Source organism: Tenrec ecaudatus, chromosome 5 (assembly GCF_050624435.1).
Source record: "Tenrec ecaudatus isolate mTenEca1 chromosome 5, mTenEca1.hap1, whole genome shotgun sequence".
Classification (NCBI taxonomy): domain Eukaryota; kingdom Metazoa; phylum Chordata; class Mammalia; order Afrosoricida; family Tenrecidae; genus Tenrec; species Tenrec ecaudatus.
Window position 1 is genome coordinate 17,037,683 of NC_134534.1, and position 27,171 is coordinate 17,064,853.

The 27,171-nt window shown below is 40.6% G+C and overlaps 1 protein-coding gene across 1 annotated transcript in view; it reads left to right on the forward strand.

The window, feature by feature from the left end:
• Nucleotides 1-27,171, forward strand: part of LOC142448595 (solute carrier family 22 member 22-like) — a 47,863-nt gene that overhangs the window by 19,465 nt on the left and 1,227 nt on the right. Inside the window, exons 3-5 of the mRNA XM_075550541.1 lie at nt 603-726; nt 1,468-1,583; nt 2,205-2,419. Coding sequence (XP_075406656.1) covers nt 603-726; nt 1,468-1,583; nt 2,205-2,419 — 455 coding nt within the window. The remainder of the gene's footprint in view (nt 1-602; nt 727-1,467; nt 1,584-2,204; nt 2,420-27,171) is intronic.

Genomic DNA, 27,171 nt, shown 5'->3' on the forward strand with positions numbered 1-27,171 from the left:
ACCACTTTGTGGGATGAGACTTTCTATTCCCATAGCGTACAGATTTACAGTCGGAAACCCACAGGGGCAGTTCTACTCTGTGCTCAAGGGGTTGCAAAGATTACGAATATGACGTGGCATTCTTGGCTGGTGTAAAACCCAAAGCCACTGTCATTGACTACATTCTGACTCACAGGAGCCCTGTGGCACCAAGCAGGACTGCACCATGGGAATTTTGAGATGGTAAACCTTTACTGAAACCGATGTCCACATCTCACTTCCATCAAGGAGTGGTGGATTTGAACCGCAGACCTGGTAGTTCGCAGCCTCACTCTATCCCAGTGCACCACAAGGGGTACTTATTATATAGAGAACAATTCACAGTTGAGATGGGCAATCCCTTTCTCATGGTTCCAAATCAGAGTAGTCTTCTCATTTCCAAGGTGTAACACGGAAAAGATCAAGGCAGAACTTTGGTAGGAAGAAGTAGATGTAGTGCTCTGTGAAATTCTGAGAGGTTTAAGCATGGGCAAGATGCTTTATTTCCATGAGCTACAGGGCACCTCTCTGCACTGAAATGGGACAATTTCCACATCACAATATATCTGTCTTCTTTTATACAGTGGGAATGTAGAGTCTGCCCGATGGTTGATTGCAACGGGAAAAACAGAACGAGCATTAAAAGAACTCCGGAAAGTTGCCTGGATCAATGGAAAGAAAGATATAGCAGAGAGTCTGACAATTGAGGTAAGAATGGAATTGCTACTGTCCTTTGAATCCTATTCTTGACACTGCCAACACATCAGAAAGTTGAATGAAGCCAGACATCCTTCAGCTGTATGGGAGCGAATGTGGTGGTTCAGTGATAGAGTTCTTACCTTTTATCCCAGAGACCTGGGGTTGATACCCACCCAATGGTGTTCAAGCACAGCCACAAGTCATCCGTATCAGTGGAGACTTACATGTTGGCTAGATTCTGAAGAGGTTTCAGCAGCGCTCTCAGGCTAACACAGACCAGGAAGAAAGGCCTAGTGAACGATTTCTGAATAGTCAGCCAGTGTAAACCTTTGAATCACAATAGACTCATCCCATAAATGAGGTATCTACCTGATTGCAGCTAACAGCAAGGGCAACATTAATATACGTAGCCAAGAAATATAGGAAGGAAGTGAAGAATCAGATCCTGCCTGGTATTAATCCTCTTTGGCTATATCTTGCAAGTGTGCATTTATCATTTTAAGAACATTCCTGGAATTTAAAAAGGATTAAGTAGGAGAATTGCATGTGTCCAGCTGGGTATTCTTGCTGCGTTCCTCTGAGTATAAAAAATAAATGAGTGATCTGTGACCACCTCCAATTAGGCTCATGACTAGTCACTGTTGTAGTCACCTTATGGATTTGTATGGGTTATCCTAACATGTATTAACATGTACTTTTCAGGATCTAAACTTCTAAGTGTAACTCTTTTTTTTTCTTTTAATTTTGGAGATTTTGAGATCCACAATGAAGGAGGAGGAAGAGCCTGTCAGGAAACACTTCACAGCAATGGAGATCATTCTAAATCCTCTCATTCGCAGGACAGTATTTTTCTTCATCATTTTATCGTAAGCGATTTGCTTTTCTGGTCACTCTGTTCCACACACAGAACAGTCATGGGGTTGTGCTAAAGGGTTTGGGAGTGTTAGTGTTAAGGGCATGCCAGGTTTTCCCAAAGTGAGCGCAATGAAAGTTATCCCAAAAAAGAGGAAATATGCTGTTTGAGATCAAATCATTACAATAAGACCAGCTATGTTTCCCAGAAACTAGAGAGAATTCAATTAAGGCAAAAAACAAAAACAAACAGATCATATCAGGACAATATTTCAGTAAGTGGAAGAAAAGGGAAAGACGGGTTTCCAATGAAACGATTAATTTCATTCACATTAAGTAATATCGACAGCATACCCTTTGGATTATATTTCATAAAACTTAAACCACTTTTTGACCACCATTGAACATTATAATATTTAAGTACATCTTGGTACTTAAGTATGCTAAATTATTTAGGATATGATCAGTGTTATTATTATTTTCCAAAGCAATATATTTGGGTATCATTCATAATTAATTAATAAAATTAAATTCTTGAACACATTTGTATGGACATGTATTGTTCCCTCCTCCATGTACTTCCTTAATAAATGTTTAGTGGATGACTTATTATTTTTCTCTACTTTCTCACACAGGTTTTCAACAACTTTAATTCTTGTTGGCCTACTTCTGAATTTGGAGAGTTTGGGGACGAACCTATTCCTGAATCAAGTTCTCCTGGGGGTTGTGGATTTCCCAGTCAGAGTGCTGAGTTATTTTGTAATTCGACATGTCAACCGCCGCCCTTCGATAATGGTTTCCCTGTTTTTATCTGGGAGCCCTATGTTAGTCAATTTATTTGTGCCCAGAGGTGAGATTCCCTTTGATTAAAATATCCTGAAAGATTAATATCATTTCTACCAGGAATTGACAAAAGGATCATTAGCAGTGTTCATACACTGAATAGCCAGTACTTACTTACCCTATATTTCCTCTTCTTCCATTTCCTCCACTCTCTCTTATAGTCCCCAAGATGTTCATTTATTTACCCTTTTGTAAATAGCAGTGTGGGTCATTTTTGGACTTTTGTATTTACTTTTTTTAACTTGCTAACTTACACATTTTAAAATCATTTTATTAGGGTCTCTTACAGCTCTCATAACAATCCATGCATTCATTGTGTCAAGCAAATTTGTACTTATGTTGCCATCATCCTTTTCAAAATATTTTCTCTCTACTTGAGCTCTTCGTATCAGCTTCTCCTTTTGTTCCCCTACCCTCCCTCCCTCATGAACACTTGATAAATTATAAATTATTATTATTAATTTCATATCTTATACCAACCGCTGTCTTCCTTCACCTACTTTTCTGTTCATGCTCCTGGGGGTGGGGGCAGTTATACATTGATCATTGTGATCAGTTCCCCCTTTCTCCCCCCCACCTTCCCCTACCTACATGGTATTGCTACTCCCATTATTGTTCCTGAGGAGTTTATCTGTTCTGGATTCCCTGTGCCTAGAGCTCTTATCTGTACCAGTGTACAAACTTTGGTCTAGCCAGATTTGTAAGGTAGAATTGGGATCATGGTAGTGGGGAGGTGGGGGAGAGGAAGCATTAAAGAACCAGAGGAACGTTATAAGTTCCATTGGTGCTATACTGCACCCTGGCTGGCTCATCTCTTCCTTGTAACCTTTTTGTGAGAGAATGTCCACTTGTCTGCAGATGGGCTTTGGTTCGCTACTTAACCCGTTCACATCTATATGATTGTCTGGGTCTTCTGATGCCTGACACCTAGTCCCATCAACATTTTATGATCACCCAGGTTGGTGTGCTTCTTCCATGTTGGATTCATTGCTTCCTAGCTAGATGGTCACTTGTTTTTCTTCAAGCCTTTAAGACCCCAGATGCTATACCTTTTGATAGGTGGGCACCATCAGCTTTCTTCAGCACATTTGCTCATGCACCCATTTTGTCTTCACTGTTCATGTTGGGAAGGTGAGCATCACAGAATTCCAGGTTATTAGAACACTTGTGTTGAGGGAGGACTTGAGTAGAGGCCCAATATTCATCTGCTACCTTATTATTTAACATATGATATCTATATAGAGCTATGTTCCCACCATTATATATTTTTACATATGTATGTGTCTGTATTTATACCTCTGTAAAAGTCCTTTGCCTCCTAATTCTTTCCTCTATTTCTTTTTACTTTCCTCATGTCCCACTATCCTGTTTGACCTTCATTAGGCTCCCAGTAATTTCTCTAGGCTACATTGCACTTGATCAACCAGGCATCCTACATCCACCAGGCATCCTAAGCCCTCCTTGCCATCAATTTTTGATTGCTTGTTGTTTCCTAGTGCCTGGGTTTGTTGACTCCTCCTTGTCTTCCCCCTGTCCCCCTCTCTCATGTCTCCCCAGAACTGTCGGTCCTGTTGTCTTCTCATTGGAATAGTTTATCATGCCTATCTTATCTAAAGAGACATATCAAAACAAAACAAAACCAATAGTAACAACAAAAAAGAAAAGCCTATAAGTAGTTCCAGGTCTGTCCATTGATCTTTCTGAGTGTTTTCTGGTCAAGCCTGATGGGGTGTCACATCCTGCCTTCACAGTCTATCTTTGGGATTCCTCAGGCACTTGTTGCTTTGCTCCACTTGCTGCTCTGTTGCACGTCCTTCATGTTTCACTCAGGTGTGGTGGGATCACATCAAGTGCAATTCCCACTCCGTGTTTCCAGTGTTGTCCCCCATAACACTGTGAGTCAGAGAGGGGATGCCGTGTCTCATGGTGGGGCCAGCTCTATGGTCCTCTTTGTGCATTGGCTGCTCTGAGCAGGAATATTGTCCTCGGGGCTTCCTAGGCCAGGTTGAGTTCCACTCTCTCTTTCTCTCACCTTCCCTCTTAGTTTGCTCCCGTGTGTTCTGAGCAGATACGCTCTGAGCTGTAGCTTCAGTGTTGTCTTTTGTAGTTCATTCTTCTCGGGGGGGGGGGGTCACATAGCTTGGAATGGGGCTGGCCCTGCAGACCTCTCTATTGTTCAGTGCTTCATGCCAGTATGTTGCTTTCAAGTCTTGGCATGTCAGGTTGAGGTCTGATGCCCCTCTCCCTTTCCTGTGGAGATATAAACAATACCCTCTGCGTGGGTGGGTTAGTGCCCTGTCCCCCAGTACCCAGACCGCCCCCCTTTTTTCTTTTTCCCACCTTTTTTGTTGGCTGCATATGTATCCCTGGGTTGGGTGGTACACCTGCCAGAGTGCCTGGACTGCACCCTAGGGATGTGTACGTCATAGTAGATTTTCCCTTATTCCCCCTGTGCTTTTTTAAGCAAACCTCAGTGTACTTATGTTGTACTTGTCCTTTTGTGTTTGGCTTACTCCACTTAGCATAATTTCCTACAACTCTTCCCATGCAGCGATGTGCTTCATGCATTCATCACTGCTTTTTAGGGATGTGTAGTACTCCACTGTATGTATGCACCATAGTTTTCAATCTATTCATTCACTGATGGAAATTTAGGTTGTTTCTGACTCCTTGAGATTGTAAATTCCTCCACGATGAACATGGGGGAACAGATGTCTGGCCATAGTCTGTTTCTTGCCTCTCCTGGGTATATGGGCAGTAGGGGGATGCTGGGTCATATGGTAGCTCAATTTCCATCTGTTTTAGAAATCGCCAAATCACTTTCCATAATGGTTGCACATACCTACAGGTCCATCAGCAATGGATGAGAGTTACCATCTCACCACAGCCCCTCCAACACTTTCTGAATTTTTAAAATTAGTCTAGCTTATAGGGTGTTAGGTGATATTTCATAGTTGTTTTAATTATCATTTCTTTGATAGCTGAGTATTGGGAATATTTTCTCATATGTTTATTGGACAGTCAGATTTCTGCCCTTGTGAAACTTCTATTCAGGTCCATTGCCCACCTCCTCAATGGGTTATTAGCTTTTTTCTTATTGTAGGATAGCAAAGTATTGTAGATTTTAGTAATAAGGCCTTTGTCTGATGTGTCATTGGTAAAGATGTTTTCCCAGTCTGTAGACTCTCTTATTACTCTCTTGGCAAATCCTTTCTATGTACACATGCGTTTTGTCTTCAGTATATCCCACTTGTTAATTTGTGCCTCTTCTGTGTTTGTGTCCTTCCATATTTTTGATACCCTATGTATTCCCTATGCCAAAGTTCTCAGGTTTGTCCCACTTCCCTCTTTGATGGCCCTAATAGTTTGGGGTTTTATCTCAAGGTCTGTGACCCACTTTGAGTTTATTCTTGTGCATGGAGTGAGGTAAGAGTCTTGTTTCATTTTTCGGCAGGTAGATACCCATTTTTCCCCCAGCACCACTTGTTAAAGAGGACATCTGCTTCCCATTTGATATTTTTGGGGCCCTTATCAAAGATCAGTGGTCTTTATACTGATGACTTTATTTCTGGGTTTTCAGTTCTTTTTCATTGGTCTGAGTATCTGTCATTATACCAGTGCCATACTGTTTTGAGCACTATGGCTGTATAATAGGTGCGAAAGTCAGGTAAAGCAAGCCCTCCAACTTTCCCCTACAGAGTTCTCTGCTGGTTTGGGGCTTCTTCCCTCTCTATATGAAGTTGGTAATCAGTTTCTCCAATTCTTTGAAGAAAGCTGGTGGCATTTGAATTGGGATAGCATTAAACTTAGAGAGTGCCTTGGGCAGGACTGACCATCTTTATTATATTGAGTCTTCTGATCCATGAGTATGAGATTTAATTCCATTTCTGGAGGCCACACTTGGTTTCTTCTCTGAGTGTTCTATAATTTTCCTCCGACAAATTTTTTGGGTTTTTTGGTCAAGTATATCCCTAGAAATTTCCATTTGTGTTTTGCTATTGTGAAGGGCACTACTTTTTTGATCCTCTAGTCCATGGTCTTGTCTGATGTGCATAGCAGCCTGATGGACTTCTGTTTGTTGATCTTGTGTCCTGCTACTGTGCCATATTCTTCTCTCACTTCCAGCACTCCCCTTGTGGAGCTTTTGGTATTTTTTTATATATAAAAAACATTATCTGCAAATAACTACAGTTTCACCTCTTCTTTCCCCAGATGAACCCCTTTGATGTCTTTCTGTTGCCTTATGTTGCTAGCCAGGACCTCCAGTATGATGTTAACTAAGAGTGGGGACAAAGACATTCTTGACTGATCCCCTTTTTCAGTGGGGTTGTTTTGATCGTTTCTCCATTGACTTTTCTCCATGTTGGCAGTTGGTTTTTCACATTACAGCTTGTATTATATTGAGGGATTTTCCTTCCATTCTGGGATAGGTAGGTTTATTGTGACAACCTGGCCAAAAGGAACATGTGAGATTAATAAAGTCACAGTTTGATTGGAGGGCAAAGGGATCAGTGGCTTGGAAAGCCCTGCCCCCCTATGTGTTGCTCTCTGGTGACTGGACCGGCTTGGAGCTGCTTTAGCTTGTCCTCTAAATGAGCCCTCTGTACTGCTGTGTTGACTAAGTAGCTGTTATATTACTTCATGCAGTATATATCTATCCTCTTGTGTGTATACATATATACATACATATACACACATATGTATATATATATATATATATACATATATATATATATATATATATATCATAAGTGTCCTGGTTTTGTTTCTTTAGAGAAGCCTGCCTAACACAATTGATACCGGGAGTGGTTCTAGAGAAACAAGAGAATAAATATGGGATTCTCAAATTGGCTCTCCAGCCTGATTAGGCTTAACAGAACTGATAATGTTGTCTCTCCCCCTAAAAGCTTGGATAAGTTGGCCACTATTACTAGAGAGGGTGTGTTAGTCCATGGTGCAAAGTCTCAAAGCTAATATCCACAGTATCATCACCAATAGATAAATTGCTGGTGAAAAGAGAGGCTCTGAGTGAAAATATCGTGTGTCTGATATTTACCGGCAGTTTTGTCAGGATAAGAAGTCTAGGGAAGCTGGTTAGCTGGTCTTCATGAAAATAGGAAATATGATCAAGCAAAGGGATAATCTCAGAACCTCAAAAGCACGTCTCAAGTGCTGAATAACGGACCTAAAAGCTCTTGCATGTTTTACAAAGGAGAGTCTTCTCTCCTCTAGTAATAGAGCTGACATTGCCGAAAACCAAATCCAGAGTCTCATCACACAAGTAGCTGAATTACAATGTCAGCTGAATGGCAGGTGTAGAACAGTGGCTGATTAAAGTAAGAGCATTAATGGCAAAGAATTGGGACCTTAAAACATGGGATGGGACTATATGGGCTCATGATACGGAAGAGGAGGATATTGAGACCCTTGAGTTGATTGAGCCAGCCCAATCAATAGTTTCACCCCTCCCACTTGAGGAAATTAATCCACTATCAGTAAAACAAGTCTCACTTGAGCATATTAACCAAATTATTCAAGCTGAAATACCAGGCGGGGCTGCATCTGTAGCATTGCCTGGGGGAGATGCCTTGCAAGATATTGCTGAGATCCCCCAGGAAACACCCCCACCACCCATTATTTCCTCTAGACAAATAACTAGAATTAAGTCTAAGAAAGTTCCTAAAGGTGAGGTTCAGATGATGACTCAGGAAGAAGTGCGCTATACTCATAAAGATCTGCTCGAGTTTTATTTATTAGCGGAAGCCTGGGGAATATCCCTGGGAATGGTCACAAAGGGTGTGGGATACTGGTGCAAGGAATGTAGCATTAGACCAGTCTGAGTTTCTTGGTATGGGACCCCTAAGCACAGAGTCTTCCTTTGATGTCTCAGCAAGAGAGGTTAAGAGAGGATTGAACAGCTTATCTGGTTGATTCACTGAAGCATGGGCTGCCAGGTAGCCTAGATTAGACCAACTTGATATACCTGGCCTACCTTGGCACACTGTAGAAGAATGCATCCAAAGGCTTAGAGAAATTGATATGTTGGAATGGATCTATCAGAATAATCCCACAGACCCGAGAAATGAGTGCCCTGAGGAAATACCTTTCATCAAAACCCTAAGGAACAAGTTTGTGAAGTTGGCACCAGCATCTCTGAAGATTCCTGTAATTGCTGTTTTATGTGCACCAGGATTAATTGTAAGAACTTCTCTAAGTGAACTCCACCATTTGCCCACAATGGGCCCCGTGGTGGTAGAGGGCAGGTGTCAGGGTAGACAGAGACAGTGTGGACCTGGTTATCCTAACGGACAGCAAGGTTTCAGTAGTAATCAAAGCAACCTGCCTCGTGTGGAATTATGGCATTAGTTACTTAGTTAGTGTGTCCCTAGGAGTGAAATATGTGGGGAACCTACTAAATATTTATGTCATCTATACAGGAAGAAGAATGTTAGATCAGGAGGATAGCAGAACAGAGTCACGGCCACTCAATCAGTTCCCAGAACTGAGCCAGTTTACAGACCCACAACCCATCAAATAAGGGGGAGGCCAGGTCCCTTTGAAGGAGGACCCTGCTACATCACCGAAGGTCTATACTGTTAGTCTTTCTTCTAGCCTTCCCCAAAGGGACCTGTGGTCTTTCACAAGAACAACTGTTCATTGGGGGAAAGGAAATAATCAAACTTTTGGGGGATTATTGATTTCTGGCTATGAACTGACACTAATTCCAGGAGACCCAAAATGTTTTGAAGGCCTGCCAGTCAGAGTGGGGACATGTGGAGGTCAACTTATCAAGGGAGTTTTAACTCAGATATGCCTCACCATGGGTCCAGTGGGCCCCCAAACCCATCCTGTCATTATCTCCACAGTTCCAGAATACATCACTGGAATAGACATACTTAGTAACTGGCAGAATCCCCAAAATGCATTCCTGAAATGTGAAATAGGGCTCTTATGGCAGGAAAGGCCAAGTGGACACCATTAGAACTGACATTGACCAGGAAAATAGTAAACCAAAAGTGATACTGCATTGCTGGGGGGATTGCAGAGATGAATGCCACCATCAAAGATTTGAAGGATGCAGGGGTGGTGATTCCTACCACATCTCTGTTTAACTCATCTACTTGTCCTATAAAAACAAACAAAACCACACAGAAAAACCCCAGATGTATCCTGGAGAATGATAGGGGATTATTGCAAACTTAACCAGGTGGTGACTCCAATTGCAGCTGCCATTCCAGATGTGATTTCATTGCTTAAGAAAGTTAATAATTTTCTTGGTACTTGGTATGCAGCTATTGATCTGGCCAATGCTTTCTTCTCAAGACCAGTCTTCAAGGACCCCCAGAAACAGTTTGCCTTCAGCTGGCAGGGGCAGCAATGCACTTTCACAACTTTTCCCAGGGGTACATCAACTCTTCCGCCATCTGCCATAATTTAGTCTGAAGGGAACTCTTCCACAAAATGTCATACTCGTCCATTGTACTGATGACATTAAGCTGATTGGTCCCACTAAGGAGGATTTATCAAAGACTCTAGATTCATTCGAACGGCATCTGCGTGCAAGAGGTTGGAAAATCAACCAGGGAAGATTCATGCACCCTTCACCTCAGTAACATTTCTAGGGGTCCAGTGGCGTGAGGCATGTTGAGACATTCCTACTAAAGTGAAGAATAAGCTATTGTATCTACCCTCCTCTCTGAATGGGCAAAGTGTAAAGACAATTGTGTCTCATGTGAACGCTCACCAAAGGGTTATCTCTGAAAAGGAGGACTTTAACAATCAAGTGGATGAGATGACATGTACTGTGGAGAATGGTCCTCCTCTTTCCTCTGCCACTATCCTTGCCCAATGAGCACCTGAACAAAGTGGACATGGTGGGAGGGACGGAGGTTATGCATGGGCACAGCAACATGGACTTCCACTCACTAAGGCTGACTTGGTCACTGCTGAGTGCCCCATCTACCACCAGCAGAAGCCCACATTGAGTCCATCATACAGGACTTTTCCTCAGGGAGATTAACCAGCAAGCTAGTGGCAGGTTGATTATATAGGACCACTTCTGTCATGGAGGGGGCAGCGTTTTGTTCTTACTGGAATAGACAATACTCTGGGTATGGATTTGATTGTGTGCCTTTAAACCAGCTGCCAATATAAAGTGTTCTGTCTCCAATAGCCAGGATTCATGGGTCCAGGAACCTATAGGTGGAAGCTGAAGTGACACCACTCACGATTACTCCTAGTGATCCACTTACAGCATTTTTCCTTGCTGTCCCAGAAACCACATGCTCTTCAGGCCTGGTGGTCCTAATCCTGAAGGAAGGAATAAGCTGCACTCATTCCACTGAACTAGCAGCTGAGAATGTCACCTGGAAACTGTGAGCTCCTCATGCCTTTTAATCCACAGGTCAGGAAGAGTGTCACTGTACTGAGTGATGTGATTGATTCTGATTAACAAGGAGAAATTGGACTGGCGCTATGGAAATGGAGGTATAGAAGAATATGTGTGGAATCCAGGAGATCCTTTAGGCCATCTATTAGTACTATCATGCCCTTTGATTAAAGTAAATGGTAAACTACAGCAACACAATCCTGATAGGCATCTAATGACCCAGACCCCTCAGGAATGAAGGACTGGGTCACCCCACCAGGCAAAGAATGACAGCCAACTAAGGGGCTCGTTCAGGGCAAATGTAATTCAGAATGGGTAGTAGAAGAAGAAGAATGGGTCAGTTATGACCTTGTGATCAATTGTAAAAAAGAAGTTTGTGATTGTCAGTTTATCTTCTTTATATGTGTTTATTGAATATATTTCCTTTGTTTATTTACTATGTACCAGATACAATTAGATTCAGTGTGTTTTAATTTATATATATGATAGATATCTGATGGTAGGTGTAAGTGTCATTTCATTGATGTCTAGCAATTGTATATGGTAAAGAATTGTGTGCAGGTGCGAGGTTGGCAAGGGTGGACTGTTATAGGTTTATTGTGCTAAACTGGCCAATAGGGACATTTGGCATTAATAAGGTTTCAGTTTGATTTCAGGACCAAGAGATAAATGACTCGGCAAGGCCTGCCCCTGGCTCTCCTACTCTCTGGTGATCGGACCAGCATATGGCTGCTTTAGCTAGTCCTCTGCCTCAACCTGTGAGTTATACTACCTATGGGACAGCCATCCCATGGATTGTGGCACTAGACCTTTGAGACCTGCTTCGCTACGCTGCTGGTGTGTACATCACTTGAGCTTGAGGCTTGGCTGGTGGATCCTGTTGTCTTGCATTGCATGAGCTTGATATCCCATATGGGACTGCTTTGCTAAGCTCCTGAGCTGCTGACTGTTAGCCACCAGCCCTGCTGTTTGCTGCCTGTTGGCAGACTCTGCCTGAATTGCCCGTGGGAAGGCTCAGCTGTGTGCTTCCTTGACCTTGGACCCAGTGGCCCTCATGAGTTGAAGGACTTCCAGTATATTAATTATTCCATGGAAGTGAGTTGAACTGAGCTTTCTGTACTGCTGTGTGGATTAATTATCTGTTATATTACTTCATGCTATACATATCCATATATATAATCATAAATGTTCTGGTTTTGTTTCTCTAAATATCCCTGCATAACACACATTCCAATATTCTTGTATGTCTTAAACAGGAATTGGAGGTTGTCAACTGATTTTTCAACATTTGTGATAGATAGTTTTATTGTGCCAACACGGCCAATGAATACATGTGGGATTAATTGAAGGGTGGAGAGATAAATGGCTTGACAAGCCTCGTCTTTTTTGTCTGTTGGTCTTTGATGACAGACCAGTTTGCTGCTACCTTACCTTGTTCTCTGCCTCAATTTGTAAGCTACACTCTCTGTGGGACACCTAACCCATGGACTGTGTTGCTGTAGTTTGAAGTTCCTTCAAGACCTGCTTTGCCATGCTACTGGACTACACATTGCTTGAACTGGAGACTGTCGGACCCTGTCATTTGGCTGACTGTTGGTGACCTGCCTCATTGTTTGCTGCCTGTGGCCAGATAGCCTGAATTGTTCTACAGCGGACTTTACCTGGTGGCCCTTAAGACTTGAAGGACTGCCAGTGTATTAGCTGTCTCACAGAAGTGAGTTGCACTGAACCATTTGCACTGCTTTATTGATTAACTTTATTTCCTATGTTATATATAGCTATATAAATATATATAAACTCATTAGTATCCTGGTTTTGTTTCTCTAGAGAACAGCTATTGATATTATTATGTGGTTCTTATAATTTTTCATTTCAATGTGGTGAATAATGCTAATGGTCTTTCCTATATTGAACCATCCCTGCATTCCTGGAATGAATCCCACTTGGTCATGGTGAATTATTTGTTTTATATACTTTTGTATGCTATTGGTCAGTATTTTGTTAGGGATTTTTGCATTGATGTTCACTAGGAATATTGGTCTGTAGTTCTCAATTCTCTGAGATTCTTGCCTGTTTTAGGTATCAGGGTTATACTAGCTTCATAGAAAGAGTTTGGGAGATTTCCATCTTTTCCTATGCTTTGGAAGAGTTGACGCAGGACTGATGTCAGGTCTTCTATGAATGCTTTATAGCATTCTCCTGTGAAGCCGTCTGGCCTGGTGGATTTTTTGTTTTCTGTTGATATGGGTCTATTTAGATTCTTAATATGCATCTGGGATAGTCTAGGGAGGGATTGTTTTACTCTTTGTCCATGTCTTCCAAGTTGAATTCATTGGAGTACAGGTCTTCATAGTATTGTGTAATTATCATTTTAATTTCATTAGCATCTGTTCTAATAGTCCCTATTTCATCCCTCATTGTGGCTATGGAAATTTGTTCATTCTTTCTTTGCTTACATTTGCCAACAGTCTGTCAATTCTGTTAATCGTTTCAAAGAACCAATTTGTAGCTGCCTTTATTTTTTCCATTGTTAGTTTTGTTTTCCCTCTCATGTATCTCAGCATGGATTTTTATTTCTTTTCTTTTGCTATTGGTATGATTGTCCTGCTGACTCTACTCTAATTGCTAATTTTGTGCCAACAGGTCAATCATAAATCTCTCTTCCTTTATTATGTGTGCATGTATTGCTATCAAACTACCTCTGATAGCTGCTTTTGCTGTGTCCCACAGGTTTGGGTACTTCGTAGTCTCATTTTCGTTGGCTTCTAGAGATTCCTAATTTCATGTCTGACGGGGTCAGTACCCTCTCCTTTTTCAATAGAGAGTTATTCATTGTCCATTTGTTTGCCCTTGTTTTCTTACTCGTCCTTTTGTTGATTTCCAGACTCATGGCATAATGGTCTGAAAGGGAAGTCTGTATGATCTCTATGTGCTTGAATATACACACTCAACTTGTGTCCCAGCATGTGGTTTATCTTTGAATATGTGCCATATGGGCTTGACAAGAATGTGAATTTATTTTTGCATTTGGGTGGAGGGAGAGCTCTGAAAATATCTATCGGGTCAAGTCGGCTAATTGTAAAGTTTAGATCTGTAGCCTCCTTGTTAAGCTTCTTTCCCTGTGACCTATCTTTCTTGGAGAGTGGTGTATTAAAGTCACCTACTATAATTGTTGAGTCTGTGATTTCTTTTTTCATATTTGGGAGTGTTTGATTGACAAATTTTGCAGGTCTCACATTTGATGCATATATATTTATTATGCTCACTGGCTCTTGGTTCATTGTTCCCTTGAGCATTGTAGGCCATATGTAATTGTATATAAGTTGAATTTTTTAGCACATTTTTAACACAGTTTTTGTGGTAAAATTAGGTGCTTCAGCTGATATTTGGGTTGGCTTATGTTGAAGTATATAGGTTAATTCCCCTCCTTATCTCTTTTTACAGCTTGCATCTTGAGATCAATTTTTTATGAGATTAGGATTGCAACCCTGATTTTCTTGAATTGCCATTTGATTACTACCGTATGTACTCGAATATAAGCTGACCCGAGTATAAGCCAAGGTATATAATTATTACCTGTGAAACCAGAAAAATTTACTGACTGGAATATAAGCCTAGGGTGGAAAATGCAGAAGCTATTGGTGAGTTTCAATAATCAAAACAAATGAAAATAAAATTACTAAAAACTGAGACATCAGTGGGGTAATGTATTTAAATATTTATGTTAAATAAAAACTTAAAACAAAAGGACAAGTCATTTAACATTAGTAAACCAGCACAGTAAGTGGAAAATAGGTTCAACAAAAACAATAAGGTAACAAGGATACCTTAAGAGTACTATTCCCTGAGCTCAATCAGCAACCAAGCTAAAATGTAGAGTTAAAATCCTTCAAAACTGGAGTCCTCATTATCTGTATCCCAACCCAGAGCTTCAGCTGGTGTGAGATCATCATAGACGATGTCCTCACTGAGATCGCCATCATCACTGCTGTCATTTTCATACAAAGTGCAGTCTTCACTGCCATCCCTAGCATTACTAATACTACATTTCTGGAAGGCACGTAACACCATGTCTTCTGGAATGTCTTCCCATGCATCTCAAACCCACTTTGCTATTAACTCCATGTCAGGCTTCATGAGATTTCCTCCTTTTGTTAGTTGGGCTTGACCAGATGACATCCATTCATGCCACATCCTTCGCGCACGATCTTTAAAAGGCTTATTCAAAGATACATGTCATAGGATGGCTCTGATTGGTTAGATGTGACTAAGCAAACATTCAAAGCCCTGCAGTGTCAGTGGTGCTTTGAATGAACAGCGGAGAAAAAGGCAATCGCCTGTGAGATAACGGGCGCTTGTCCCTTTACCTCGGGGGGTGCCCAGCGAGATGTTACACCTCGCTGGGGTACCACTGACCCGTGTATAAGCCGAGTATACGCGGTATATTTTTCTCTAGCCTTTGAATCTTAGCCTATTTCTGTCTGAAATCTTGAGATATGTGTCCTGTAGGCAGCAGCTTGATGGGTTGTGTTTTCTAAGCCAGTCCACTAGTCTTTGTCTTTTAATGGCCAAGTTCTGTCCATCGATATTCAGAGTTATTACATCCATCTGTGGACTCTGTAATGTCATCTTATACCTTTTGTGTTGGGTGTTTTCTTACCTCCCTTCCTATCAGTGTGTGTGTGGTTCATTCTTGACTTTTCACTGTTTCACTGTTGGGCCAATGCTATCTTGGGCTCTGTTTTCTCTTGGTTAACCTCTGGGTGAAATTTTTCTATATGGTGGACTCTTATTTGTGCTCAGTGAGTGTTTTTCTTCTACCCATACTAGGCTGGCAAGGATTTTTTGTATGACTGAGTTTCTTTTAATCCAATCTTTGAATTTTTCCTTGTTCGAAAAGACTCTTGCTTCTCCATATATCTTGATAGATAATTTGGCTGGATAGAGTATTTTTGGTTTTGCATTATTTTGTTTCAACTTTTGGAATATATTACTCTACTCTGTCCTCTTCTTCATAGTGTCCGCTGATATGTGTGCATATATTTTTTATTTTGCTGTGTCCGCCTCTAGCTGCTCCTATGATTTTCTCCTTTTCCTCAAAGTTGCATAGTTTAACTATTATATGCCTTGGTTGCCTGATTTTTGTTCATTAAGCGGGGGAAGTTTTCCTCGAAGTGAGTGGTTCTTAACCTTCCTAATGCCAAAATCCTTTAATACAGTTCCTCATGCTGTAGTGACCCCCAACCATAAAATAATTTTTGTTGCTACTTCAAATTGTGATTTTGCTACTCTTATTAACCATAATGTAAATATCTGATATGCAGGATGTATTTTCATTGTTACAAATTGAACATAAAGCACAGTGATTAATCACAAAACAATATGTAATTATATATTGTGAAATATGTATTTCTAATTACAAATAAATGGAATTTTGTCGTGAAGCATGGTGTATCATGGGTAACAGTCTGAATACAACAACAGTAAACTACATTGCTACATTTTGCAATAGTATGTGTAGAAAGCCAACTTCAAGCACTGGGCATCCCCTTACTGAAGGGTTGTGGGGAGGAGAGGAGCCAGTCAGGGTGCAAGGTAGCAACCATGAAACAGGGAGGCGCCAGGTCTAGAACCGCTGCTCTGGGGTTTCCCTCTCACACTAGCCTATCAGGATTATGTAGTTTAGGGGTCAGGTTGGATGGCCCTCTCAGTGGTCAGACTTTGTGGTCAGCGTGTGGCACACCAAGTGCCTCTTGGTCTCCATTGGGGCCATTTGCAGCAGTGCAGGCCGCAGTCTGATGGAAAGTGCCCGCTCCTCCTGGGAGTGTGAAACTCAGGGGATGTGGGGGTGCTCTGTTCCTGGTTAGAGGCACGGCGGTTGGTGGGGGGCAAGGCTCCAGCTGTATCTGTCACCTTAGTGTGCAGCTCTACTGCTGGGAGCACAGGAGGCGGTGAGTGCTGGGCAGAGAAGGGCAAATGCCGTTGTAGGAAGAATGCTGATATTGGAAGAGGAATCTGAAAGCTGGAGTTGGGAGGGCCCTGTGCCATTTGGGACGTCAAACCACAGATGCAAGAGCCTCTGCTGGGTGGGCAGGGCATGGACAGACGGCCTGGGTGGTAGCTGTGGGTGGGGTAGGGGTGGTGTGTATCCGGATAGAGGCCCTGCAGGCAGGTGGGCAGGCAGGAAAAAGTCCCCAGTTGTGTTTGCAGGCTTAGTGTGCAACTCTGCTGCTCCTAGCACAGAGGACTGGGGAGCACTTGGTAGAATAGGGAAAGGGGAGGAAGGAGAATGCTGGTCTTGGAAGAGAGATCCGCCAGCCAGCTGCAGGGGAAGGCATGGCAGCTGGGGGTGATGGCTATTGTGGGGACTGCAGCAATGCAGGTGGCGTGGGTTGGACCAGTCCCTGCAGTGGGCCGAGGTCCCTGGGACTCTGAGCGGGTGCTGGAGATGGGGTGGACGATATCGTGGGGATTAACTGACAGCATTGGGTCCCCTACTTGGCCATAAAATCGCCCTCACCAATCTCCTGGGACCTCCCAGCATGAGCTGCCTACCTGGTTGTCATTTTGCCTACCTCCTAAATTCTATTTTGTAATCATCTTTCTCTGGATTGTCTTTTCTTTTTTTAACTCATTAAGTTGAACACTTAAATAATTCATTTTCAGATTTTGCCTTTTAAAAATCTAACTATAGGGCCATATGATATCCCTAAATATATTCCTTATACTTCTTTCTATTAGATCTAAATTTTGGTTTTTCATTTCTTTTAATATTAAATCATAAAATATCTTTTGCCCCATGGGTTACTTAGGAATTTAAATACTAGTCTTTCATTATCTATGTTTGATTTGTAAATTAGTTGCATATCAATTCTTAAAGATACCTTAGAAATTTGCTAGTAGCAATAGATTAATGCTTATGGTTTATCACATGACCGATTTTTGACAATGTTCCAAGGAAACTTTAATTCTGAATCATGTGATATAGTGTTCTATGTATGTTAAACACACAGCTGTTTTAATTAATTTTCACATCTTTATATATTTACTATTTTTGACTGATAAAGAATTATGAGTTTACTGAAGTCCATATCTCCTTCAAGTTCCAACAATTTGCCATGTGTAATTTCATGTTTTTCACAAGTATATCTGTTCATAATTTCCCTCAGCATAATGGTCTCCCAGTTCACCTATGTTAACAAGTGGTTCACAAATTTATTATATTATGTGTGTATGCACCACAGTTTATCTATTCATCGATTGATGGACACTAATGTCTTGCCTATCTTTTTGCGATTGTGAAAAATATGTGATGAACAGAAGTGTGTCTATATGTTTGTGACATTTTACTTATTTATCTAGGTTATATACCCACTAGTGAGATTTCGAGATCATATACTCAAAAAACTCACTGCCCTCTAGGTCTGACTCGTTGTGATGCTATAGGACAGGGTAAAATTAACCCTGTGATTTTCCAGGTCTGTAACTGTTTACTGGATTGGAAAGCCACATCTTTTTTCCCATGGAGAAGCTGGTGAATTTGAACTGTTCACCTTGTGGTTAGCAGCTGAAAGCCCCATATTTCTATTTCCAACTTTTTATTGAAGTACCATATTGTTACTCGGTGTTTGTACTAATTTAAAGTCCCATAAACAGTGTATGAAAGGTCTAATCTCTGTATCACTCCTGCCATTTGTTTGTTTCTTTCTATATTTTGAAAAACTTTGCTTTTAATACTGGAGTGAGATGATATTACTTTGAATATCACCTGAATTTAGAGAGCGTCTCAATTGCAGACTTGTTTGCACTGAACACTAATGACTAAAGACCAGATATGCCATAGGTGACAAGACCTTATATATGAAGAAGGCGAAAAGTGATATATAGCATCATTATGAGAGGAGACTGACTCAAGGGTACCTAAGAAAAATAATTATCTTATTGATGGAATTCACTACTAAAGCCACCTGGATTAGGAATTACTTTTTGTTGGGAGTATTTTTCTTTTTTTTATGAGTCTGTTCAGATTTTCTACATCAATCTTTGTTAGTCTGGGCATGTAAAATCTTTCTAGAAATGTGTCAATTTCTTCAAATTTATTAAAATTTTTAGCGCACATTTCCCCATAGTATTCTGTTATTATTCTTTGAATTGGTCTGTTCAGATACTACTAATTTCATTTCTTGTGTTACTTGCATCTTTTCCTTTATTAAATTAGACAGAAGTTTATTCATTTTATCCATCCTCTCAAACAACTAACTTCTAGTCTTATTTCATCTATTATTTCTCTCTTTTCTGCTTCATTGTTTACTATTTCCTTTCTTCTGCTGACTCTAGGCTTTTTCTGATGTTGCTTTCCTAGTTTTTTGAGTCATTTGATTAAGTGTTGATTTTAGATCTTTCATATTTGTGTGAATTTTAGAAAATTATTATAAATTGGCCTTCAAGATCTGCCTTTGCTGTATCTCCAAGTCTTTGGTATGTAATATTTTCATTCTAATTTGATTGAAATTATTTTGTGTGTCATTTTATTTCCTAATTGGTTCTAAGCAGGATAATTTTCAGGTTCCATATATTTGATTCTTTTCCTCTTGTTCTTTCTGTTATTGACTTCTAAGTTCATAATGCCACGTGTTAAGGAAGTGCTTCGAATTATTTCACTAAAAAAATAAGTATCGAAGCTTGCTTTGTGGCCTAACATATGCTATGCTCTGTAGAATGTTCTGGAGATTATTCTTTGTTCTTTGAAGAATGTACTGGAAAATAATATATATTGTTCTCTTGTTGGGTGGAATTTTCTGCATATATATGAGGTCAAGTTGGTTGAGAGTTTTGTATCTATGTTGAGTTTCTTTTCAGTTGTTCCATGCTTCCTTGAAAGTAGTTTATTTGATCTTCTATAATTATTGTTTTTAGTGATATAGAAGGTTGTTGTGGTAGTTATATAACAGTTTGTCAATTTGAGAGGATTGAGAGTGAAGGGGTGGACTCTGGCCTGTCAATCAGGCCATAGCCAATGAGGCCTCTGTGTGGGCATAGCCTTCTCCTAAGGATTCTGGGAACTCCAAACTTCTGGGAATGCCTCCTTGGAGGCAGGAGACTCTCTCTCTGCTCACTTCCTGGGAGATATTGTAGCTGACAAGACAAATGGAACTTCACTAGTGCCCTGAGCTGGAGCAGCCACGTGGAGACCTCTGCCAGCGCAGAGATGCTGACAATGCCACTGGATCCACAAGACTTCCCAACCACTGATCTGTGGTCTTCCTGCATTCGGTATCATAGCATGTATTGCCTGAATCTGAAGAGGAATTTTTGGACTGGTATCAGAGATATGGGCTAATATCCAACTTATGAACATGATCTAGACTGATCTGAGATGTTTTCTTAATATTCAATTGCTCTTGCATATAAGCCTCTTTCTTATGCACATATAAATGTTAATGAATTTATTTCTCCAGTCTACCTAGACAAACACAGTTGTTTACAAAGAAGGAGACACTCAATGAGATGAATTTACACAGTGACAATGAGGCAGTAAGTAGAAGAATATACACTTCTCTCTGTACACACTTCTGCCCCTTTTCACTGGTGTGGGCAGCAGTGCAACCAGTTATTAAATCCTGTCCGCATTCAATGCAAAGGGCCTGGAGTCTAGTACTTTACCATATTTTAATTAACTACTAAAGTGTTTTCTCTAGTGTATTCACTATTTTATATTTCCAGCAACAATGTAAGAGAATTAGGATTTCTTCACATCTTCACCTCAGTGTTTCATATGCTATCGTTTTATTATAATATGTTTGTAGGCAGAGTAGAAGCCATGGCAGTGCAATGGTTCCGAGCTCAGAAAGTCATTGAAAAGTAGATGATTTTAACCCACCAGCTGCTCTTCAGAAGAAGATACGGTAGACTGCTTTAATGATGATTCAAAACGTGAGAAGACTTAGGGAGAAGTTCTCTTTTGTCCTGTTGTGTCTGGGTGAGTCTAAGAGGTTTGGGTTTGTTTGCTGCTGTTGTTATTTTAAAGCAGAGTAATGTTGAAGTTGAAGTAAACATTTTCCCCAGAACCTAACTTCTTGGAACTTTATCCTGATCTGCCAATTATTAGATATGTAATCTTTTAATAAATTACTGGGCTGTTATAGACTTCAATTACTTCATCTGAATAATCTATATCTTAGTAGTATAGAGAATATTGATTAGTTGTGGGTTTGAATGAGTTAAGTCCTTCAGAGTGCGGAGAGCATAGCTAGAATGTAATACCTGCTCAATAATGATTAGATATTATTTTACTACTATTCACTGGAACGAGTAGATCCTTTGATTATAATTCAATATGGATTTTATAATTATGGCTCTATCTGTGTTTTACTATACTATTTTATAATTTTGAAAAAATATCAATGTTCTCTTTAAATATTGGAATTCTTGGAATCAAATTACCTATATTGTAAAGGTTCTTCCCTCTTTTTAAGTCAGTTAACTAGTTTTGATTTGTTTTACTTGGTTCTCTGCGAACAGTAGCCTAAGTATTTTCTTTTTCCTTTATCTATTTTTTAAATAAAAAAAATATTACTAATTGGGAGTTAATACATATCTCTCATAATTCAATCACATCAAGCAGAATTGTACAATTGCTACCACACTCAGTTTTCAAACATTCTTTTTCTTCATGGTCTCCTTAACATCGGTTCCCTTTTACACCCCTCTCACCCCCTGAAACCCGTGTTCTACTTGCTCTTTCTGTACCTTAATCAATCTTGGCTTTCATATACCGAAAAACAGAAACCATAACACAACTCTAAGAGGGTGACCGCTGATGACATAACACCTTTGAAGTACTGAGATACTCCCTAATATGAACAATAATAAAACACAACAAAACAAAATATACAGAAAAGCCTGAAAACTGAATCAGGTAGTGTGCATCAGAAGGGTGGGGGTCAACTGACAGAGTTTTAACTGTTCAAGTCTGATATATATCTTTGATCTTCTATACTCATCTCTCCACTGCCCTCTGTTTGGTAACCCCTTGCCTCCCATCCCTCAGTTGTGGGTAGAAGGAGCTCACCAGAGGCAGTCTCCACAAATGCAACTTAGGCTCCATTGTCATCTCTAGCCTGTGAAAACCGGGCTCTCACAATTTGGGCTCTGCTACTAATCCCTCCTTGGACTTCGGATTACATGGTTTACAATCCTTAATGACCAATGACGATGTGGTTCTTCCATATGGATCAGCTGACATCTCGCTTAGATGGATGCTTGTTTGGAGGCAAGCTTTTAAGAACCTAGATGGTATTTTATTTGATAGTCGGGCACTATCTAATTTCTTCACCACATTTTGCCATAGTACCTATATTTTCTGTGTTCCCTTCCTGAGGGCCAGCATTGAGCATGGCCATGATGTAAGAACGAATTATTCTTAAGTTGGAGCTAGCATGTAGTGTGAGCTCAAAACCCAGTCCTGGATCTATGGGGCTTTGTTTTTCTTTTATTATCATTAGTATTTGTGCTTGTTGATACATATGTCAAATCATTCCATAGTTCAATCATGTTAAGCATAATTGTACAATTGCTTCCACAATCAGATTCCCAACATGCTTTTTCTTCCTGGACTTCTTGACATCATCTCTCTTTTACCCCTGCCCCTGCTTCTACACCACCCCCACCCCACACTGGAAACGTTTTACTACTTGCTCTCCCTATAGGTTCATCAGTCCTGGCTTGGCTTTCATTTACTGAAAATCAGAAAAACATATAACACAACTTCCAGAGGGTGACCACCAATGACATAACATCGCTGAGATACACCCTAATATGATCAAATAAAAACAACATAAAACAGAATTTCCATCATAGGTTTGCCAGAATAAAATCTATGTTAATACAGCATGTAGGGCCTTGAGGTGGCAAGACCTTATTTATCACCTACCAAAAGTTCACTAATGTGGTACAGGTATGTCTGAGGGAGAGCCCGCTTCACCCAGTGTAGTTCCTGCATGGGATCTCACTGATGCAGCCTCTAGAGCATGTTGGGTGCCTGGAAGATGCAGGATTCAGTGTCCTAGCACTCTTCAGCACCTAGCCCACGTGCCCAGGATGCAAGCACAGCCCAGATGGATGTGGCCCATTCAGTGCATCCCATCAAAGACACTCCCCCACCTAGTGTCACCTAAAGTATTTTCAGTCATTCTTCCCCACAACTTGAGATCATTCCTCCATCTTTCCCTACCAACAGACATGCATTTTTGTGTCCCCCTGATGTGCTTGCTCCCTTTCACCTCTGCTGCATTGTTTTTTCCTTAAGTATCTCTCATCCTTCTGGTAGGCTTTCCACTGGTTCGAGGGACCTCATCATAGATTTACATGGCAGCCTCTCTGTAGGCAGCATCCCCTTCCCCTCACTTGACCATTTGATACCAGCTGACAAGAGGCACCCTCCAGCAAGTGACCTTCAAAATATGTACCTAGAGCAGATGGCGTATTGTTCATTGGCATCAGCCAGGCTTTCTACCAGGCTGCCTGGCCCCCAGCCAGCAGACTGATGCCCTACAAACCTGAGCGTGTGCCCATTCTGCTACTCATACAGTATTTGTCCTTTTGTGTTTGACTAACTTCACTCAGCATAATCTTTCTGACCCCTTCACATCTTCAGATGCTTCAGTTTCATTGCTGTTTTTTAGGGATGTGAAGTATTCCATTGTGTGTATATACCAGAGGGTTATTTTTTAAATCTACTGATGGGAATTTTGGCTGTTTCCAACTTCTTGTTATTCTGCACTGTACTGCAATGAACACGGGGGAGCAAACGTCTGTTCATGATATGTTTCTTATTTCTTTGGGGTCTATGCCCAGTAATGGTATTGCTGTGTCATATGGTATTTCAATTTCCATGTGTTTTAGATTTCACCACATTGTCTTCTACGGTAGTCTGAGAAGATGGATTGAATGATCTCTGTTTGAATTTTCTCCAACTTGCTTTATGTCCCAGTAGGTGATCTGTTTAGACTATGAGCCATGTGCATTGGAGAGGAATGTGCTTATGTTTGATATTCATTGCAGAGCTCTGTAAATATCTAGGAGGTCAAGTTGGTCGATTATGCTGTTCGGATCTTCTATTTCTTTATTGAGTTTCTTACCTGTTGATCTAGGTTTCTTTGAGAGGGGTGTATTGAAATCACCTACTATAATTGTTGATTTGGTAATTTCTCTTTTCATCTATTTGAGGACTTGGTTGATGAATTTCAAGGGCCTTTCATTGGGTGCATAAGTTTATTGTGGTTATGATTCTTGGTCTATTGATCCCTTGTGCATTATCTAATGCCCATATTTGTTTTTCGTTATATTGTGCACCGAGAGGTTTATTTTGTCAGAGATTTATTGCCACCCCAGCCTTTTTGGATTGCCATTAGCTTGGTAAATTTTTCACCAACCTTTGACTCTCAGTCTATTTTTGTCTGTGAATTTGAGATGTGTCTCCTGAAGGCAGCGGATTTATAGAGCTTGTTGTCTAATCCACTCTCCTACTCTTTGTCTTTTGATTGGTGCGTTTAGCCCCTTGACATTCAGTGTAATCTTGTACTATTTGTGCTTGATATTTTCATTTATTCTTCTTTTATAGAGTGGTGTGTGTGTGTGTGTGTGTGTGTGTGTGTGTGTGTGTGTGTGACAGGAGTTTATTCTTGTCTTTGTTTCTCCACTGGATCTTTAATGTTTTGGGTACTATTTTCAGTGTGTTTGTATCTGGGTGGTGTGGTGTTCTCATGTTTGAGAGCTGTGGTTGTTGGTTTTCTGTCCATAATGAAATGGAAAGTATTTTTTGTAATGCTGGTTTTGTTTTTATGAATTCTCTAAGTATTTCCTTGTTTGCGAAAACTTTAATTTCTTCCTCAAATTTGATGGAAAGCTTTGCTGAATATAGGATTCTTGAATTCCGGTTGCTCTTTCAACTTTCAGAATATGTTGCTGCAATTTTTCTTTCTTGCATGGTCTCCATGGAGAGGTATGAGGTTATTCTTATTTGTTTACCCTTATATATGACTGCTTTTTTTTCTCTAGCTGTTCTCATTATTCTCTACTTTTCCTTGAAGTTGGACAATTTGACTAATATATGTCTTGGTGTTTGTTTTGCTTTGCTTTTTGGGGGTGGGTGGGGGTGTTAATCTATTTGGTGTTCTGTCTGCTACTTGATTGGTTATCATTACCTCCTTTGTGATATTGAGGAAATGTTCTTCCAAGAATTTCCTTACTATTTTAACTATAGACTTATTTCTTCCTGCTCAAGTAACCCCAATAATTTGAATATTATTTTATTATCTTCAGGCTTTCTTAAGATTCTTTTGTGTTTGTTTGATTGTTTCTTTCATTTGCTGAATTCTGTTTGATTGTCTTTGAGTTTTCTGGCTCAATTTTCCATTTTTTGCATTCTATTGGTCAGATCTTGTACTTTCTTTTTTATTTCTGCTACATCATTCCTTAACTCTAGAATGTCCTTGGGGTGTGAGGTTTCTAGTATCTCCATTTTTCATCCATTTTCAGGATTGATCCCCTAATGCCTTGTAAGCCCCTATGCATAATTTTCTTGTCTTCTCTACCTGGAAATCCAAGGCTTCTGTTTATTCCATTGGGGTTGGGTAATTTTCAGTAGCTGGCTTTTATTTGTCTAGTTTTTTTTTGTTTTGTTTTGTTTTGCTGTAGCTGCTGGTTGCTGTTGTATGTGCCACCTAGTGATTGAGCTATTGGTTATGCATAGGCTCTGGGTTATGCAGGGGTGGGAGAGGTTGGCTTTTTTTTTTTTTTAAGAGGAGAATCAGATAGGTGCTGGAAATCATATGGTGTTTAAATCAGGAGGGAGTGTTAGCTGGGTGAGTAGGAGGAATCAGATATAGGTGCTCGGGGGTATCAGTGGTGATACTAATCATAGGGAAGTCCTGCTAAATATAGTAATGTTTGATGAGTTGGAGAAGATCGTTGTAAGAGATAAGATGTTACTTGGTAGGTTATAAGAGAGTGTGTGTTACTGAGGTGGAAGAGGCAGGGTCTCCAGGTAATGGTGGTTGGGGTAGGTGAGGGTTATATTGCATCTACCAGAGTCACGTAGTGACCTGTGTAGTAGGTAGGGACAGTGAAGCCCTTTTGTTACTGTGTTTATACCAGGGGGCCCTTTTATTGTGGATTTATGCTCCACTCAGAACTTCCTTATTTGTGGTCCCAGGATGGAAATAGGCTATTATATGGGGGCCCAAGGTGGAAGGAGCAGAGCAGCTTCAGATCAGGGAGGAGTTCTGCCAAGTGCCTACACAAGGGAGGGAAAGGCACCAGGAACCCAGAAAAGTTGGATTCTGCTTCCACTGGCGGGAAAAGTTTTGTGGTTTTCTTTCTCAAAAGAAAATGAAAACAAATCTAATACACTGTTGGAGCCTGCTGCAGGTTCAAGTTGTGTTCCTGGCATACTGAGGCCGGATCTATTTTGAGATAGCTGGGTTTACCTATCCAGAGAGCCGCACTCTTTCCCAGGAGAGGAGGAAGGGAGAGTCCTGTAAGGAGCATAGCTATGGAAGCACTATTCAGCTAGCCACTTCGGGCTCCAGCATCTAGGGCTTCCAGAGATCTGGACTGGACTTGGGGGGCAGATTGTCTTGGTATGTTTCACTGTGTTGACGGGCTACAGGACTGGGGCCAGAGGGAGGGCGATGGTGTTGGCAGTCACTGCCTACTGACACTGCAGTGGTCCAGGAAAGGTAAGACTGGGAAGGCACGTTAAGTAAGAAGCACCACAGCAAACTCCCCTGAATCCTCCATAGAAGAAAATCAGAACGGGGGATTTGAACACAAACCAACCAACCAACCAACCTGAGTCCGATTTCCCAGAGTTGGCCTCCTCACCTGTCGACCTGCTGGTCCGACAATGGGCGCTCTAGGTGGGTGATTCCCTATTGCCACCATCTTCCATGAAGTCTCCTGAGTATTTTCTTTAGCATAAATCTTTATGCCTTAGTAGTACAGTGATAGGCCATGTTTTTTAATAAGGAAGTTAAATATTTCAATGGTTTTTGATGCTTCAATGTCTTAAATCCTGACATAATAGTTAATGGCAATATAAACTCTTTCTATGTGTACAGGAAAACAGATGAACAACAGTCGTGAAAAGATGCAACCAGATTATTTTTACTAGAGAACTAAGAATTCTGAACAATTTTCTAGAAACTATTAGGCTAATTTTCAAAATGGGAGCTAAATTGTGGCCTTTAAAAAATTTCAGGAAATGAAGCATTGTTAATTACATATTGTGCTTGGCCAGGTTTTCTAGACAAATAAATCCAGTGACATTCATATATGTATTAAAAAGAGCATTATAGCAATAAGTAATT